This window comes from Cupressus sempervirens, chromosome 2, assembly GCF_028749045.1.
Source record: "Cupressus sempervirens isolate cs-2001-9-10 chromosome 2, ASM2874904v1, whole genome shotgun sequence".
Classification (NCBI taxonomy): Eukaryota; Viridiplantae; Streptophyta; class Pinopsida; order Cupressales; family Cupressaceae; genus Cupressus; species Cupressus sempervirens.
In genome coordinates, this window is record NC_143119.1 from 652,911,812 (window position 1) to 652,931,611 (window position 19,800).

Below are 19,800 nucleotides of genomic sequence, written 5' to 3' on the forward strand. Positions count from 1 at the left end.
GCAAATTCTGAACAACCAAATCTGATATAAAGCCTTTATACTTTGCTGAAGATGGTCTTTATCAATACCAGACGGTATGTACAGTATCCTTTGACTAATGTATAGTTCTGCAAGTATATAATTATTTCTGCTAGTAAGTCAAATGAGGCAATGAATGCTAAAGGAGAAGACTTATTGTATTCATGTGTCCTTTATCCACATTCCTACCTATTACTAAGGCACCCAAGAGGCATGTCCTTAGAAAGGACATGACTCTTTCTAGAGTCGGCCCTACACACAAACCAATGAGTATATTGCCCAAAGCGGCGTCTCAAGGATAAACAAATTAGTTAGTAAATATACTAACAATAACTATGCCATTTAAAACATTATTAAATGCTCCAAGAAAGACGCCGATTAGGTTAATAATATAAGGTATATAATAGGCCAAATCCTTTAGGATATCAATGCTTTGCTAAATCCCTACGATCAAATCAGTTATGTTATCAGAGGTATATAGGATTAACACTCCCTCTTAACAATCATACTGAGAGATAATCATATCTAGCAACATCAATTAAGATGAATAAGCATAGATTGATACTTATATCTATTTGAATCTTCTAAGCATGTGGTATCATTGAACACATGATACTATGTCATATTCCTATACTTGTGATATGACTTATCACTTATACTTGTGATAACAGTATTGCATGGAATGCAATATACAGGATAAGATCCGGAAAATGATTAAATTCTTATTTTATCTAAGTTGTGACTCAAAGGTACCGGCAGTTTTATATCACAATATGATCCTAAGTTAAGATCTACCAGTACACAAGATAAAATCTGGAGAATGATTAAATTCTTCCTTTATCCAATTTGTGACTCATAGGCATAGAAATGTCTACATCACAACGTGATCTTGAATTCATCCAGATCTGACAGTAGTTCTCTATTGTTCAATACATTATCTAAGAGATTGCCATCTCTCATAATGTCTTTTATACAAGTGTTCATTATCTCAGAGATCATCACCTCTAAAATAATGAATACAAATGGTGGAGCCCATAATAGTCAATAGCCTGACAATAATAATTTTAACTCAAAATTATTTCATTAATAATTATAACATACAAATGTATTATAATTCAACCATACCAAATCTTTTCTTGAAGTGATCTATCTTCGCTCGAGAGAGAGGTTTGGTAAGAATGTCTATTGTCTGATCTGCAGTGCAAATGTATTTTAATTTTACAGTATTCTTGTCTATCATATCTCTTATATAATGATAAGGAATTTCAATATGCTTGGACCGATCATGAAAAACAGGATTCACAGAAAGCTTGTTGGAACTCTAATTATCACAATGAATAATAGTAGGATTCATGGGTTGACCAAATAATCCCACAAGTAACTTTCTAAGCCAAATTGCCTCTCAAGAGGCCATTGCTGCAGCAATGTATTCAGCTTTTGTGGAAGTCTGTGCTACTGATGCCTGCTTTCTGCAAATCCATCTATGAGCCTAAACTGAAATAGCATCCTAAAGTGTTTTCCCTATCAGTAACACTTCCAGCCCAATCTGAGTTTTTGTACCCATGTAAGTCCAAGTCAACTTTCTCATACTTGAGCCCAAGGTTAAGAGTGCCTTGTAAGTATCTCATAATGTGTTTGACTGCAACTAGGTGAATCTACTTTGGCTCACACATAAACTAACTTAATGCATTAACAACATAGCAAATATCAAGTCTTGCATTTACCAAGTACATAAGAGACCCAATCATCTGTCTGTAAAGAGTAGAATCTATGAAGGGTGATTCTGTTGTTGCTTCCTTAAGTTTATGTAGATTAGTCTCCATAGGAGAAGACATAGGTCTACAGTTCCACATTCCAAATCTCTTCAAGATGTCTAGTGTATACTTTCCTTGATTAAGTATGATGCTGTCAGAGTTCTGCCACACTTCCAATCCTAGGAAGTAATGCAAGTGTCCTCAATCTTTCATTTCAAATTCTCTAATTGGATCTTTCTTGCATTGATCTATAAGATGATCATCACCTGTTATTAGTAAATCATCAACATATAGTATCAAAATTATCATATCACCTTTATCTTTTTTATAACAGAGATTTGGATCAACTTCATTCTTGGAGAATCCTAAACTAAAGAGATACTTATCAATTCTTTCATACCATGCCCTTGGAGCCTGTTTATGCCCATAGAGAGTTTTTTTGAACCTGCAAAAGACTTTAGGGTTATGAGTTTCAAATCCCTCAGGTTGTTCCAAATATACCTCTTCTATAATCTGTCCATTCAGAAATGTTCTCACATCCATCTGATGTACTTTCCATCCCTTCGATGCTGCAATAGCTAGGACTGCCCTTACAAAGGTGTATCTGGCAACTGAAGCAAAATTTCTTCATAATCAATTCCCTCTTTCTGAGAGAATCCCCTAGCTACAAATCTGGCTTTAATTTTTCAATGCTACCATTAGCAACATGCTTAATTTTAAATATCCACTTAGAAGAAACAACAGATTTTCCTCCAGGCCTTGGAACGATTTCCCAAACATCATTCTTAATAATGGATTGGTATTCTTCCGACGTAGCATCCTTCCAAGTTGTTTGTTTAATAGCATTTGAAACATTGGTTGGTTCTAATTTAGATAAATCACTCATGTTTGTTGCATAACTAGAAAATCTTTTGGGTCTTTTGCTTTCTCTGAAGGTTCCAGACGGTGCAGTGAAGTCTTGTGCTTCCTCTATAGTCTTGATAGCCCAAAGTGGTCTTTTCTTAGGATTTCGAGTTTCCTCAAGATTAAGATTTTGAATTTCATCTTCAATTTCTTCAATGTTGTCCCTCTAAACTCAAATTCATGATTTTCTTTAGAAATAGGTATATATGTAGGATCTTCAGAACTAAGGGCTCTTTTGAATGTTAAATCTTCTTTAAATATTACATCCCTACTAAGTTTAGTGTTTTTCTTACTAGGAATTCTATATGCCTTAGATGTTTACTATACCCGACAAAAAATACCTTTCCTCTCAGAGGGTTCCAACTTAGTTCTCTTTTTTTTTGGAACATGTATGCATACTGGGCACCCAAATATCCTAAGATGGCTTATATTTGATTTAACCTTAGAAAAGACTTCTTCAGGAGTTTTATCTCTAAGGTGGGAGTAAGCACTTTTGTTTTGGATATAGACAGTAGTACAAGAGGCTTCTACCCAAAGATAATATTCTAAATTTTGATCAAATATCATAGCTCTTGCTACTTATACAATTGTTCTATTCTTCCTTTCTGCTACCCCGTTTTGTTGTGGGTTATAAGGAACAGTATACTACCTCTTAATTCTTGCTTCTTTACAAAAATCTTTAAACGAGTCTGAAGTATATTCCCCTCTATTATCAACCCTAAGAGTTTTAATTTTGTGTCTTGATAAGTTTTCAGTTAAGGTTTTGAATTCTTTAAATCTTTTAAGGATTTATTTTGATTCTTTACATTTTAAGAAATAAATCCATATTTTCCTAGAGAAATCCTCTATAAAAAGTATATAGTACCAAAATCCTCCAAGAGAACGAACAAACATAAGTCCACATAAATCTAAGTGGACTAATTCCAAAACATTGTTGGTTTTTCTAGTGCTATCATGAAATGGACTTTTGGTGTTCTCACCCAAAGCGCATCCTTTGCATATGCTTGAATGATCTTTATTCAACTTAGGTAAACCAGTAACCATCTTCTCCATAGTTGATAAGGTTTTGAAGTTTAGATGTCCTAACCTTCTATGCCATATTTCGTTTATATCAACAGCTTCATGAATTAAGGCTTGAATAGGTTCTATGTTTAATTCATACAAGTATCCCTTTCTTTAACCAATTAATTTTGATTTCTTAGAGTTCTTAGACTAGGTTATCACTTTATCGTCTATGAATGCAACATTATGTCCATCACCTTCAAGTGCTATAATAGAGATGAGATTCCTCTTATTCCTGGTACATAGAGTACTCTTTTGAGATGGAGAGAAATACCCAACTTCAGTTTCAAGGCACAATTCCCAATTCCTTTGACAAAATGATTAGAATTATCACCTATGGTGAGTTCGCTATTAACTTCTTCTGATATTGAGTCTAGTATTTCTTTGTATTCTGTAATGTGTTGAGATGATCCACTATCAATTACCCATGTTGTGCTTGATACTTCATTTGATAAGGTAGAATACAATATGTGTTTCTTAGGATCATAGTTTTCTTCTTTCCTAGAAACGTTTGTACAGTTTACTTGTTGTTTTGAATTCTCAGGGCAATTAGATCTATAGTATCCAATTTTTTCACATTTGTAACATTTTATTTTGGATAAATCTTTCTTAGGTTTGTCATTTCTTGATTACCCTTCTTCTTCTAGAAGTGCTTCTTCTTGCCTTTATAGGAATTTGTGTTGAGAACATGAAGTTCTTCATCTTTAGTTTCAATTTTCCTCATTTCTTTAGTTTCCTAGATTCTTCTTGAAGACAATAAGATTGTCTCTAGCACTTACTCCTTGTGAGAATGTTTCCCATGAATTCGGTAACTCATCTACAGCCATAAGTGTTAGCTCTTTGTCTTCAATTATGATCCCTATACTTGCAAGTTCATCTCTTAGACTAGCCACCCTTAGGAAGTATGAGTTCATAAATTATCCCTTCTTTATCTGTATATGATTTAGTTGCCATTTTAGTGCAAGGGTTCTAGTTGCATTGTTAACCTCGTATGCATTCAATAATGCATTCATCATATGAAATGTTGTCTGATGGTTCATGAGCATAGGTACTATTTCATTTTTAACTCCATCTAATATGATTTGCATGGCTTTCTTGTTTCCTTTACTCCAAATAGTTTTATAAGGATCAGCATTAGGTTGCTTGGATTCTTTATCAACAAACTGTTTCACATCATTGTCTTCAAGAATCATCATAATTCTGAACTTCCAAGCAACGCAGTGTTCTTTTCCATCAAACCTATCTTCAGGTCTGATTGTGCTAGCCATTGAAGGTAGAAGGTTGTTGCTAGATATTTAAATCTGATTGTCAATTTGCAGAGCCTAGGTTCGACTACTAGAGCTCTGATACCATGTAAAGATTCTACAAATTCTAAACAACCAAATCTGATATAAAGCCTTTATACTTTGCTGAAGATGGTCTTTATCAATACTAGACAGTATGTACAGTATCCTTTGACTGATGTATAGTTCTGCAACTATATACCTAATTCTGCTAGTAAGTCGAATGAGGCAGTGAATGCTATAAAGGAGCAGACTTATTGTATTCATGTGTCCTTTATCCACATTCCTCCCTCTTACTTATAAGGCACCCAAGAGGCATGTCCTTAGAAAGGACATGACTCTTTCTAGGTCGGTCCTACACACAAACCAATGAGTATATTGCCCAGATCGGCATCTCAAGGATAAACAAATTAGTTAGTAAATATAATAACAATAATTATGCCATTTAGAACATTATTAAATGCTCCAAGAAAGATGCCGATTACGTTAATACTATAAGGTATTTAATAGGCTAAATCCTTTCTAAGGATATCAATGCTTTGCTAGATCCGTACAATCTGCAGTCCAGATCAGTTATGTTATCAGAGTTATATAGGATTAACATAAAGAAGCAAAATGGAGCAGGATTTCAAGTACAGACTTTTTTCAACAAAAGAGAACTTATATTCCTTCAAGGGTCTTTATAAACAGATTGACTGGCTCTGATACCAGATTTTAGATAGCTGCGAAAGCAAACAGATTTTAGATAGCTGCAAGAGCAAACAGATTTTAGATATATTTAATATATTTAGATACAGCGGATAGACTGTTTACTCATGCATTGCTCGCTTACAACAGAAACTTTATATAGCTTATAACTGACTCCAAAAAGAAAGGTCTGATTTCTGATAGTCCTGTAGGGACTAGAGCATACTCTCTACCTTCTTTCACACTGGACTAGGACTCTTACACAAGACTCACACTCTAAACACTTGATGCCTCAAAGTGGAGAGAGAATCCTTATTTATAGACTTCCTTGAGAGAGTCGGTGCCTTATCCTTCACAGGATGAATGGCACGTGTCTCTTCTAGAAAGTTTCTACCTTATCACTAAAGAGAGAAGCCAACTCACCGGATAAGATGCCCATTAAAGGATGGACCCCAAAATCTTATCATAAACGGGTAAGTGGCTGACAAATATATATATATATATATATTCTTATTTCACATTTTTAACCTTATTATATTCTTTTTCATATGAAAGCTTCAGCATATTACACATTCCATGCCAATATAGCTGAAGCGATTTCACCACGAAGACTACAGAGCTGAAAATATTGTCACTGCTTCAGAAGACAAGATGGATGCTAATACAACCAATCCAATCTAATAAAATTTCTTAAAAGGTAAGAGAGAAATTACTTTTAAGTTCAAATACAATTGCACTGAACTTTTGGGCTTCAACATGGCCATTGTTTAGTTGAGCAAGATTTGTATATCTGAATGGGCTTCTATGATGGATATTAGGCTGTCCTTTTTTAACAATGTGTTTAAAAGGTGCATGCTGATCTATGCTGGAGGCAATTTTGTGTATGAAATTTTAAAAAATTGTATGGTAATAGGTAAGAATATTCAAACCATGTCATAAATTTATAAAATCAAATTTAATTAATAGTTTTCTCTAGACCTGGTTGACTTGTTAATGTTCTGGTAGCTGCAGGAGAAATCATACCTGCATTGTGCTTCTCATTTACTTTGATGGTGATTCTAATGATCTCATCTATCGCAAGAGAATCTGTTCAGTGCGGAACCTTGTTTTACTTCCTGTTGGCCATCTACAACTCACAGCCTTTTCCTGTGCAATGTATTTCAATCAAGGTTACCTGAAGACAGGAAGACATGGAGGACTCTGGTACCAATACGACTATTTTTCAAAAATAGGAGACAGGAGTACTTCGAGACAGTAAATTCCCTTTTTTAATATAATTTACTAATTTCTAAGAAATGCCATAGATCCATAACATAGCGCTTTGAAAACAAGAGCAATGGAAAGTTATATAAGTATGATCATTAACATTTAAAGAGTCAAAGACTATACTAAATAGTAATGTCATATCAACATAGAGTTGAATAGTTCAAAATTCACTTGCATATCTCGTAGTTATATCTGATTTCTGAATATCTCATATGATCAATCATCATAGCAGATTAATAACTGCTGAGATTACCATTACATACTGAAATTTGAAATTCAAAAATATATAGTTTTATGCTAAATCGCTGATATACAAACAAAAAACTCAGAATTGTAAACATGAATCAGAAATCTATCCAGTATCATCTACTCCACAAGGCTGTGATCATCCACCTCAAGGTCTTCAGCTACGATGCTGTGCAGAAAATCGTAACTCTCAAACTCAAGTTCCTCTAATGGTAGTACAATTGGGGGCAATTCATTAAGGCCATCTATTTCAACTGCTTCTTCCACCATGGTAAAGGTGAATCAAGTTCATTCATTATTAGTCACCACCTAGCTTTATGGTAACAGTGTGTTGATGTGAGTTTAGTTCCACAACAACATGCAGAATCAAATGCTTAATGTTTCAAGGAGAAACACCAAACACTCAATCCTCTCTTGATCTAAGGTCGTCTCTCATGATAAGCTTGCAAAATAATATCGTGAAATGACTTCAAGGTTCCTTCTCAATCATGGGCTTCACTTAGTTTTATGATGTGATATGTTGGTTATCCCAAAGAGATTTATGTTATTCATTCACTAGATATCAACTCTTGCACTTCCAAAGATTTCACTTCACAATGCGCAAAGAAAATATAGGTTCTAACTTTCCAATTCTCGAGTTCAACTTAAAATTGAACTTATAACTTCTATTTCCACTTCTAACTATAAATGGAATGAATGATGGATGTACTTGGACTCTACTAGATGTGGTCTCACCAACGGCTCCACCCACCTAGTGCAAGCTTCTAGGGAACACTTAAATGGTTTTCAAAACAATATTTCCTCTCCAATCCCATCAAATGGATACAAATTAAAGATAGAATATCAATCGAAGTTAAGTGCATTCAATCATCGGCTTACCACACAAGGCACCCTTAGCATCAGCAAGAGGCTAGTGGCACGGATTTGTTCGAGTCAAACAAGTAAACATCTGCAACAACTTCCATTCAACTAAACTAATTCAACATGAAAATAAATCTATTCCAAGTGAAAGATTGAGGAAACCATGCAATACTACAAAGCAATATTAAGTAATCCATCATAAAGAACGAACAATGAATTATCAATACTTTGACAAACATTATAGCAACAACTTCAAGTCTCTCCCTTAGCTATCCTACTCTACCTAGCTCTCTAATCTCACCTCCTAAACTAATTAGTTACAAATGAGGACTTGGCCTGTAGTTCCATTACAACGAAGGGCCAAGATTGATTCGAGATCAAGGGCTGAGATTTCTTCCCACAAACCCTAGTTGGAGTTGCCAAATTTACAACCAATTACATGAAGGCACCAATTCATGGGCCAATAAGAAAATTTATTCTTCCAACCAATGAGAAAATAGGACACTTGGCATGTTGTGATTAATTGTGCTTGAAATTGAAATTTTCCAATTGGAGGAGACAAACAATTGCCATATCATCATCTTTATCTTGTGGTTGGAGCCTTGACTTGTAGAAGGTGTTTGTTAAAATTGAAAATATTTCTCGTCATTTGAGATTTTCTCCATCCTTTGAAATTTCCTCATAAAATTGACTTGAATCACTTGCATTTTTGTGAACTTGATCTATCTTGATTCTCCTTGTCCTCCTCATGTAGTTGGATCTTATGTGATTTCCTGAGTTTCCTCTTCAGTTCAATCTGAATTTGTGGGGTAGTAGCTTAAACATGAATCTTTCCTTCTTACTTGAGTCCTTGGGCTTGAGCCATCTTCTTGCAGTATCCACTTTAAGTTTTGAGGCCTTGATCATCACCTTCCCTCTAGCTTCTCCTTCTTGCACCAATTTCAGTTGATGTGATGATGGAGAGTATGTGCACAAACAACGCTCTGATTTTCTAAGATTTTTCAAGAATGAATTTCAATTCAGCCCTCACTGTTGAATTCAACTTGCAAAACAAAGGACAAAAGCATTACGTTTGCAAAAGAAAATCTGAGAACAAATTCAAATTAATAATGAACATAATTCATCCCACTTAGCATTAAAATTCATTTCTCTCACAACTCTCCAATCTGCTCATTTGATTTGTCTTTCATTTTACATGAGGAAATTAAGGCTAAAGGGAAAGGGGGAAATTCCATGTCAAGAGGATTAACATGGTGGAAATCCTTAGTGCTAAGGATTTCCACCAAATTCACTTGGCACTTCATTTCCTTCCATCCTTGGGCTTCGGAAATAATTCGTGGCAGGCAATTTTGGTGATTATAGAGGAAAAGAGTTGGCTGGTGGAAATCCTTAGCGTTAACGATTTCCATCGGTGGAAATTCTTACAGCTAAGGATTTCCACCAAATGTGGTGTAGCCCTCCTTTACCTTAAAATCTTCCAAACTTCGTCTTTGCCAACCAACTTTATTCTTGCTCAACATCTCCTTACCTCTAACATTAGCTTGAAATGCAATTTGGTGCAAAGCGAAAAGGGGAAAATGTGGTCGAAATCCTTAGCATTAAAGATTTCCACCAAGTATGGTTTTCTCAAAATTTACCCCATTTCGACATTGCCTATTCTATTTTTGCTCATGATGTTGCCTTCATGCCATAAATTGGATTTAAATGCCTTAGAGGGTGGTGGGATTTGGGAGGATTCATGTGGTGGAAATTCTTAGCGTTAAGGATTTCCACCGGTTGGAATCTTTAGCGTTAAGGATTTCTACCAAATCCCCTTTTGTCACTTAGACTCCCAAAAATTGCCATTCCACACCCTTATGCAAATTATTTACTAAATTTTGATTTTTTATGCCTTAGCATGACCTTGCATATCTTTTGGGTTGATGAGAAGAAGGGTGCAAATCCTAAACTTTAAGGATTTTCACTGGTGGAAATCCTTAGTGCTAAGCCACTGAACCTAACTATGACAGTTATCCTTAAGAAAATTATTGTTTTCCCTCTCTTCATCATTTTAACATTGCATTGATCAATTTGCCATCGTAATAAGAACCCTTTGCAACACTCGCACATCACCATGCCCAAAGGGGAAATCATAAGATTTTGGGGAGAAATGATAGCTAGTGGGAATCCTTAGCATTAAGGATTTTCACTGAGGGAAATCCTAAACCTAAAGGATTTCCACCAATATCAATTTTGCTCACAATTCTTCTCCCAAGCATATAAACCTTTACCATTTGGACTACTAATTCTACCCCACACTAGGACTTAGGCTAAGAAAACACCACGAAAGGACACCAAATCCCGGATACCCCCAAACAAAAAATTACTTCCCAGCAAGCCAAGATTGCTCAAGCTCATCCTCAAACTTAGACACTTGAAAATGTTGCCTACTAAAACCACCTAAGACAACAACTCCTACTTGCTAAAGCAAAAAGAGGGGGTCCCAATTTGCAATGGGGCGATGATCTGAAAACTGCACAACACGGTGTATAATAGTTATCAAGCTGGAAACCCTAATTGTTAGTATTGTCTATTTGTCTTTGTGAACTTTGCCTTATTATCATTTATTGTTCATATTAATTGTTGCTTCTTAAAATCGGGTATAGGATGACCTAGCATCGTAATACTTCCTATTCTGTGTGGATTGTGCTCATGTTCAGTGGTGATAATTGTCGACGTTTCATTGAAAGTAACAGTTGTCTCTTTGCATTTCACGGGAAAGCCTTTTCATGTATGTTGGAGCATTGATGGCATGTATATGTGATGAATTGATTATTGTACAGTGTCCATTCAGAGAATTAAAAGGAGAGATCTCAGCAAATAAAAAGTTCTAATATGTGTATCTAACATGTTTTGATCTTATGTACGAGGGCGTTCTTTTTATGCTACAGGATCATTTTTCTATTGATCAATGCATGATCATTTTGTGTGTATAAGACATTCTATCTGTTGAAAGTATCTAGGAGATAGTTGGAGTAATTTATATTCTATAATTGCATAAAAATTATCCAACTGTGAATAAGGATGGTTGTTTAACTGTTAAGAGTTAACAATCATAAACTCGAGAACATTGTATTTTGTTTTGAGAAGACAATAAAGAAACTATCTTTTGTGGGGCTGGGTTTTTCGCCCTCAAGTGAAGACTTGTCCCAAAAATAAGTTATTGTGTCCTCGGTTCTTTTGTATTGTGAGTTTCAGTTTATTGCATTTCTATGTATTCTAATTCAAAAATTTAACATGACATCAAAGCAGGACTAAGGAAACAGTCCAGATCCAGAATTCTTAAGTTTGAATTATTCCTTGCTCTACTTTCAGTTTGCTTGTTTCAGCTTCCAACAATGGTGAATGGACTCAAAGTTAAAGACTGGCTGGATGGTCCATCCAACTTTACGTCATGGATATTCAGGGTCTTCATTGCTCTTGAAGAGGTGATCTACTCAACTACGTGAAGTCTAATGAACCTGAACCTTTTGATGACACTGAGAAAGTTCAATGGAGAAAGAACAATATCATGGCAAGAAAGATACCAATTGATTATGTCAAGGATCATTTGGTACCAGTTATATCAAAGTTGAATTCAGCCAAAGTGACGTTTGATTGTCTTCAAAGTCCGTACAAATTCAATGACACTAGTAGAGCTCTAGCCTTGAGACGTCAACTCCTACATATTAAAATGGCTAGAAGAGAATCTGTTGTATCTTTCTTCATGAAGGTTATAGAATTGAAGGATCGGCTCAATGCTATTGGAGAATTTGTGATACAAAAGTCGCTGCTCTGTATGAAATCTACATCGACGATGATGCTATCATGGACATCTAGTATGATCTTACAGTATATAGCCACATGTATGAATTTGAGGGTTGATGATGAATCGTTGGGATCTGATCTTGAAATTTGCCAATGATCTCAATCTTTGATAATGATTTGCAAAAGATGATAATTCTGATTATTCCTATAAGGTATTAATGTGACTTCACCTTATTGGATAAGCTAGCATCCCTAAAGAAAGAAGCACTCTATAGAGGGATGTTATGCATTTGTTTAAAAGATTGCAATATGTGAAATATTTGCTCAAAAAGGGAATATTGGATTAAAAAGCTGCTAGATATTGTTGGGCATGTCAAGCATAGTTGCAATTTGTATGGACTCAAAACAACAACAAAAGCATAAGAGACTACATTCAAGGAAGGAAGAAATTGATCATTGCTACTATGAGACTGGTTGAAGATGTTTCTTCGAAAATAAGGAATTCACATGCAAAGGAGTGACAATCCAACAGAGGCAACCTTGGACGAGGAGATCAAAAAGTTGATATCAGACTCAGTGGGAGTCTGATATTTCATCTCAAGCAACCTTGGACGAGGACATCAGAAGCTTGATACCTATTTCAAAGGGAGCCACGTCATCATGAAGATCTCATTAATGCATTTTTTTGAAATGGAGAAATTGAGGTATCAACCCTCGTAGTGCATTTTTTGAGACAAAAAAATGAGATATCAGCCCTTGTAGTGCATTTCTCTAACACAGAGAAATTGAGGCATCAACCATCGTATTGCATTTCTTTTAGGACAAACAAATTGAGATGTCAACCCTCGTAGTGCATTTCTCAGGGACGGAGAAATTGAGGTGTCAACCCTTGTAGTACATTTCTCTAAGACGGAGAAATTGAGGTGCCATTCCTCATAGTGCATTTTCTCTGAGACAGAGAGATTGAGGAGTCAGCCCTCATGTTGCATTTCTCTGAGACAAAGAAATTGAGGTGTCAACCCTCTTGGTGAATTTCTCTGAGATGAAGAAATTGAGGTGTAAGCCCTTATTACCACCCTCTAATATGGTTCTGACACCATTACAACACCACATGAGAGAATTCATGGTGACTTCTTGTATTTGTGTGTTCACCCTCTACATGAGCCATGGTTAATATCATTGTAAGGTGACAATCTCAAAATGATGGTTGACATCTCATGGAGTAATATTTATGGATAGCTATAATGGTGGATATTATGTATGTAGATATCTATAGGGCATAATGGTGAATATCACGTGAAGTGATATTTATAGATAAGTCATAATGGTTGATATCACAAGCGATGATATCTTTCACATATAGATGTAGCCATTGTGATCAAACATAGCAATAAGGTGATGTAACCAGTTTTCCACGGGGACGTGTCCCCTATGCTTTTTGGCTCGTACCCATCCTGGGGACGAAACGAGGATGCGGGAATGGATTTTTTTTGTCCCTCTTTTGCCAAATTCAGAAACGTCCCCGAAACGGCAAAAAAATTTGGGCAAGAAACTTGGGGACGGCCAGCAATACCAGGGACAGCTTTGCCGTCCCCTAGCCATCCCCGAAACTTCTAGTTGTCCCCTTTTTTCCAGCTAGTCGAGTAAAGGCAAAACAGTAAATTTTACTTTTTGTGCGGGTCCGTAGTTGTCGTAAAGACATAATAAAAATGTGCAAACCATATTTGTCCATTAAAACACTAAAACACTAACTCTTCTTATCATTTTAAGATATGATGTACTTGCTAAGAGGGAAAAAAAACATAGAGCAACAGCAGTAGCAGCAGTGAGGAAAGATTGCATTTAGCATTTCTATGTACTACTTACTATTTTAGTTGCACTTCTCTTTATTCTATTCTGATTGCATGCATAATACTTGGAGACTTTAGGCATTTTGACTTTACTACATATGTATGTGATATGTTATAATGGAGGTACTTAATATTTGTCATTTGATAATTTTCCATGAATTGATCTTCTAAAATGTCTATGGTGAATGGTTTATCAATGTTATGATATGCATACTTGAATTTTGTCTCTCTATATAAAAAAATCCCCTATATTTTTAATCGTCGTCCCCTAAGGTCTCATCCCCTAAATTTTGGCTTTGACCCATCCCCATACCAGAAACACATCCCTGTCCCCTAAAACGTCCCCATCCTGAAAACTCCATGGAGCATAGGATGTAACCTATAAATGATAAGCAAGAGTCCTCTCTTGCTAAGAGGGAGTGTTGATTTTATTGTAGTTGTGGTCGGAATCCACAAGCCAACATAAATATCACAAAGGTTGCGATTATATTTACTACTATTACGGTGAGATAATATTATTATATTCTATGATAATATAATTATATTATATGATATAATAATTATTATATTATATTATATTAATAATATATTAATTGGTTTCCCTGTTGCACGGGGTTGGTCACGGGTTCTAGTCTCCCCTGTCCCCGTGGTACCGGTGGGTGTGTCGCGCCAGCGCTACCGGTCACATTAAAAAGTTTACCAGGCGCATTTTTTAAAAAAAATAATAATAATAATATATTAATTGGTGCCAGTTGGAAGACTATTGCCCTTATATGTATATATATACACCAATTAAATAAACATGCACATTGATATGACATAGTGCTCAAGGGAGATGAATATATCGTCTAGGGCTGAAGGGAAATTCAAATAAGAGTTATTGCCCATGAATAATCAAGCAACCCTAGAAAAACAACAATTTAACTATTACGAGGTTATAGTCATAAACTTGAGAACATTATATTTTGTTTTGAGAAGTCATTAAAGAAATTATCTTTTATGGGGTAAGGTTTTTCATTGTCGAGTGGAGGGTTTTGCTAGGATAAGTTATTGTGTCCTATATTTTTTAGTATTGTGAGTTTCAGTTCATTTCTATGTATTTTGGTTTGAAAATAGCTGACATTTATCATCAAATACATACATATACATATATGTATTTTTATTTGTCACATTTGGATGTCTATTGGATGTCAATATATGTAATCGCATTTGTCACATTTTTAACCCTGTTGTATTCTTTTTCATATGAAAGCTTCAACACATTACACATTCCATGTCAAAATAGCTAAGAAGATTTCACCTCAAAGACTTCAGGACTGAAAATATTGCCACTACTTCAGAAGGCAACATGGATACTAATACAACCAATCCAATCTAATTAAATTTCTTGAATGGTTACAGAGAAATTACTTAAAGTTCAAACACAATTGCACTAAACTTCTGGGCTGACAACGTGACCATTATTTAGTTGACAAAAAGTTGTATCCTGAACGGGCTTCTATGATTAGATCACAGATTGTCCTTTTAGAACAATGCATTTAAAAGGCATGTGGTGATATATGCTGAGGGCAACATTATGTATATGAAATTTTAAAGATTTGTATGGTAATTAGGTTAGAATATTCAAACCATGTCATAAGTTATAACTTCAAATTTAATTTATTTTTTTCTCTAGAAAACCAATTTGACTAGATCTAGTAAGCACCAGGAAAGAAAATATAATAATTGTTAATTATCAGAAAAGCTCCAAAATGTGTCATTCAATTCCTGCCCTTCAACGATGCAACGTACAAGTGAAGGATGTAAGTTGCAGAAATCTCCCTAAGAGTGTAAGGTATTCATGAAATCCTCATTTAACTGCATTACTGTGATGTTACCTTTTTAGTTCACCTTAGGTTGTAGTGTGGATTAGCCTATTGGTTCCCTCATAGGCTAAATCAGATGGATGGAGAGTCTCAGTTGGCAGAGCCAGGGGCCAATACCCACTTGAGAGGTCAATGTTCAGGATTGCTCTTTGTTTGGATCAGTTTGGCAAATGGTAAGTATCCATTTTAGGAAAGTCAGGGTTTCTATCTTAGCAGGGCAGCTGAACAGCTTGGTAGTAGTGTTGAGATTCAGTATAGTTGACTGGAGCAGTTATTTAGAGACTTATAATTTACAATAAATCTTTGTTGAGGGAATTTCTATATCTAGCAGGGGCACCCGTACTCATGGTGTGCACAATGATTGACTCTTTCGTCCTTTGGCTCAGTCTGAGGGGCTTACTATTTATTGCAAGTCATTTTTAGCCAGTTGCTATTTTTGGCAGGACACTTGAGCATCAAACTCGGGCAGTGAGTATCTGGATTTTGAGTTGTTCATTCAGGGGAATTAATAAGCTATTGATTTTATAAATGATTATTAATTAAGTTAAGTTTATTATATAGTATCAAGTTCATTGTATGATTATTTAATAAAGTGATACTTTGGCACCTAAGTCTTGGAGGGAAATATAATTAAATACTATATTTCAAAACATCAAAAAGAAAATATAAACAAAAGCTAAGTAATGTTTTAAGTTATGAAAAATGCAAGAGTGAAGCTACATGGTCAATCTCTACTTAGGAATTATAAAAGCCATCATGAGAGGAAATCAACCTATTCTTCTTATGCATTTCCCTTTATTAAAAAAATTGAAGGAGATTGGGTCAAGGTTTTGAGTTTCAAGCTTAGAGAATTGTCAGTTCAACTTAATTTCATCAGCACCTTGAGGGGGTTAAACGTCCATTAAATTGTGCCATGCATTGGCTTCATCCTGAGGCCAAAATTGATTTCATTGTTGCAGAGATTGATGTCTAGCAGCTCCAATTCCATCTCAGAATTGTTTGCAGATGGCTGAAGACTTTGTTAAATGAAAATTGCAGATACAAAAGGGTTTTTCTTTCGGTGTTTCTAGGTAGCCACAGGTCTTCTAGAGGCCACAGCATTCAATAAAAGGGCAGCGTTTGGCTAGACGGTGCCTCCATTCTAAGTTGCAGCCATTGACGTAGAGTATATATGCATCTTCAGTGGACTGCATTTCATATTTGATGATCAGCAATACATGCGATCAGCTCTAGATTTTTATGCATTGCAAATAAAGTTTTATTTTGGGGTACTTTTATCATTGTATAACATTGACCTTCTTGAATTGAAATAAGACGACATATTTGTAAATAGCCTGCTAGACAATTTGAATTTCATGCATTGGCATATGTTTTGGAATTGCAAAATCATTCTAATACAAACAAAGCAAACATATATACACTCAGAAAACATAACTTAGGCATTGCATGCCAGCCATTTGACGAAATGTCAAAATGTCAAAACTGAGTCTTCAGGGGTAGAACAAACAGGGTTCTTACACAAAGTAACCTTTATTGTTAGGATCTATCAAATTGTTGGATATAACTAATGTCTACCTGCAAGTAAATTCCAACCAGCAATCATGAAATAAAAATTTTAAAAACATATACCACGTCATAATGCAAACACATATGTAGACATAGATTGAAAAGTAGCTTTCTATTGTATCAGATTCAAGAACAATGAAAGTCCTGATGCATGATAATGTAAAGGATCGCCACGACCTAAGGGTTTGCTCATTTCTGCATCTATCCATAATCAGCTTTAAAAAGAGCAAAAAAAGAGAGGTAAATGTCTTATGGAAGGAAGTACTGTTTATAAATTATACTAGCATAGTAGGTGAAAGCAAGCTCTCTTGTCAGGTATGCACAGTTAATACTTTTGAGATTCTATCATTGCAGGACTCGGGGTCATTCCTCCCAAAACTAAGTGTAATCACAGATAACCAGCATTGCCTGCTTTCCAGCCAAGTGCTGCATACTCCTACTGGAGGAAGTTTTCATACCAGAGCTTTTAAATAGGGCATGCATTAGAATTTCAATATAAAATCAGAATCAGATATAAAAATTGTTCATCCTGGAGTGCTGTTAGCCTATGCACCAGATTGAAATTCCTTTAATAGTTTTCCTTGACTTTGAACTTGATAATCTGCTATACTAGGTACGGATGCATTATAATCGGGCGTCATATACTGTTTAATGCAGCGAACAAAAATCCCAGGTCAAAGGAAGCTGATCTTGCTTCGACTAAGAATTGTAGCATGCTGCCGCAAAAATTTACTAGGTGTATTCCTAAAGTTTCCGAGCTAATTAGAAAGTAGAGTAAAAGTTCTTTAAAGTTCATGAATCCATACACTTAACTATGTTTCAATATAGAATGACTTTCACAGCATACGAGACCACCCCATGCACCTGACTGCACTCAGACAAAACTTACCCCAATCTGGATTCAAACCTTCCCCTCCCTAATTGAAGCACAGAATCTCCAACATCAACCCACTCAGAAGAGCTTGGGAACACAACTTTAGTGTCATTGTCAATTTCAGAAACTAGCTAAGTACTTGACAGTTGTGCAAACTAAAACTGGGCTCTTGATTAGAAATATAATAATAAACTCTATACTGAAGTACCAAGTTTAGGTAGATTTAGTCAGAAAAAAAAGAGGTAAATAAAGAACACAAACTTTTAGGCTTAAGTAAGTAATGCATTTTAATTCCTTGCTAATAGCAAAAAACTTTGCAAATGAATTATAAGATTCATGTAGTGTGAGGAGATATATAGTGAAAAGCCCTAAGTAGCAAGAACAGAGCTTGGGTTGATACATACAGAAAGCAAGAAGCCTAGAATGGGAAACAGGCTTCTGGGCTAGGGTAGGGCCATTTATAGGCCCTGCATACAGATGTATATAATCAAAAGTTTGAACTTTGAACAGATGGAACTTATGAGAATGACCTAAAATAGGAATGGTGCTAATATATAAGTAGGAGATAGTTATACTTCAAGTCAGTCAAATTGCATTCAACTATGTAGTCTTTTGAGTCAAACTTATTGATCCATATTTCATGAGTGGTGGTTCAAAAGAACTCATTTCCTCATGAAAATAAATAAAAACTTAGCACTCATTGCATCTAGGTGATTTTCATAGAATAAAACATTAGACCTTCCCTGCAGGTCACCGACTCAGTATTTCTCCAACTCAAACTTACTTAACTATAGAGCTTCCTCTAAGGTTAAGTTCACCTAGCTCGCTACTCCATTTGCAAAAACCTTCAGAAAGTGTTGTGCGTTATAAAACATTTATCTCATAAAAAACCAACACAGTTGAATCGATAGTAATATCACCATGCTAAAATAATAAATCTAGCTTTCAAACAAAATCATCATGGCCAAAACAAAGGAGCTAAGGAAATCGGAAGTACATGACAACACGCATTGAAAATGAGAGCTAAGAAAATCTGAATTAATAAGCGAAGAGACTCTGAACTTCGAGACAGTTCCCACCTGGTGAAAATGAGAGCTAAGCAACAGGGGGCAGAATGTCCATAACACGAATAACATAACTGAATGTACTAAATAAATTGGAAGTCAAATTGATGAGAAGAGGATACTAACAAGGGTAATGATGGTTTCTATATATCGATTTCAATCCAATGCACGTTAAATTGGCCTCGGAAGTAGATATCAATCGAAATGCCGGTGCTCCTGTCTGAGGCAACATCCAGGCCATGGTTAACAGCAGGATGAACCATAAACGAAGCCTCAAACAAACGGTTGGGCAATCCGAAGGCTTTGGAGAGGATAGGGTATAAGGCGGAAGGGAGAACTAACGTTTAAACATTGAGTTAAAAAAATGTCATTGGTTGAAGGAAAACCATACACGTTTGGGATAAGAAAATAAACGAAAGCTAGTCTAATATGTAATGGGTTTTCAAGGGGTTTGGACAATGTGTCGTTTGGAGGAAGGATTAAAAAGAAAAGAAAAATTGTTTTAGAAATTTATTATTTTATTATTATGATTATTAATTTTATTTTTTTAATTGTAGATGTATATTTTGAATTTTGAAATAATGAAAATAGTTTATGATTATTTGATTGGTTAAAACAATTTGCTCCTACTATTATATCTTAGACTAATAATGGAAGTGTAGACCCTTAAAATCGTCCCTAAACAATATATTAATTAATTTTAATATTGCCCATG

General features: G+C 35.3%; 1 protein-coding gene across 3 annotated transcripts in view; it reads right to left on the reverse strand.

The window, feature by feature from the left end:
- SIG2 (RNApolymerase sigma subunit 2) overlaps positions 1 to 19,509 on the reverse strand; it is a 40,048-nt gene extending 20,539 nt beyond the window's left edge. Inside the window, exons 1-2 of one of the 3 annotated variants that reach the window (XM_089814946.1) lie at positions 19,212 to 19,378; positions 19,019 to 19,100 (exon numbers count right to left, since the gene is read on the reverse strand). Coding sequence is in view for 1 of the 3 variants with exons in the window: in XM_089814944.1 (XP_089671070.1) it covers positions 19,212 to 19,326 (115 nt within the window). In the remaining 2 variants the exon portion in view is untranslated. Of the gene's footprint in view, positions 1 to 19,018 lie in introns of all 3 variants that reach the window. The other 2 variants (XM_089814944.1, XM_089814945.1) reach the window with 2 other exon arrangements.
- Positions 19,510 to 19,800: the final 291 nt, after the last annotated feature.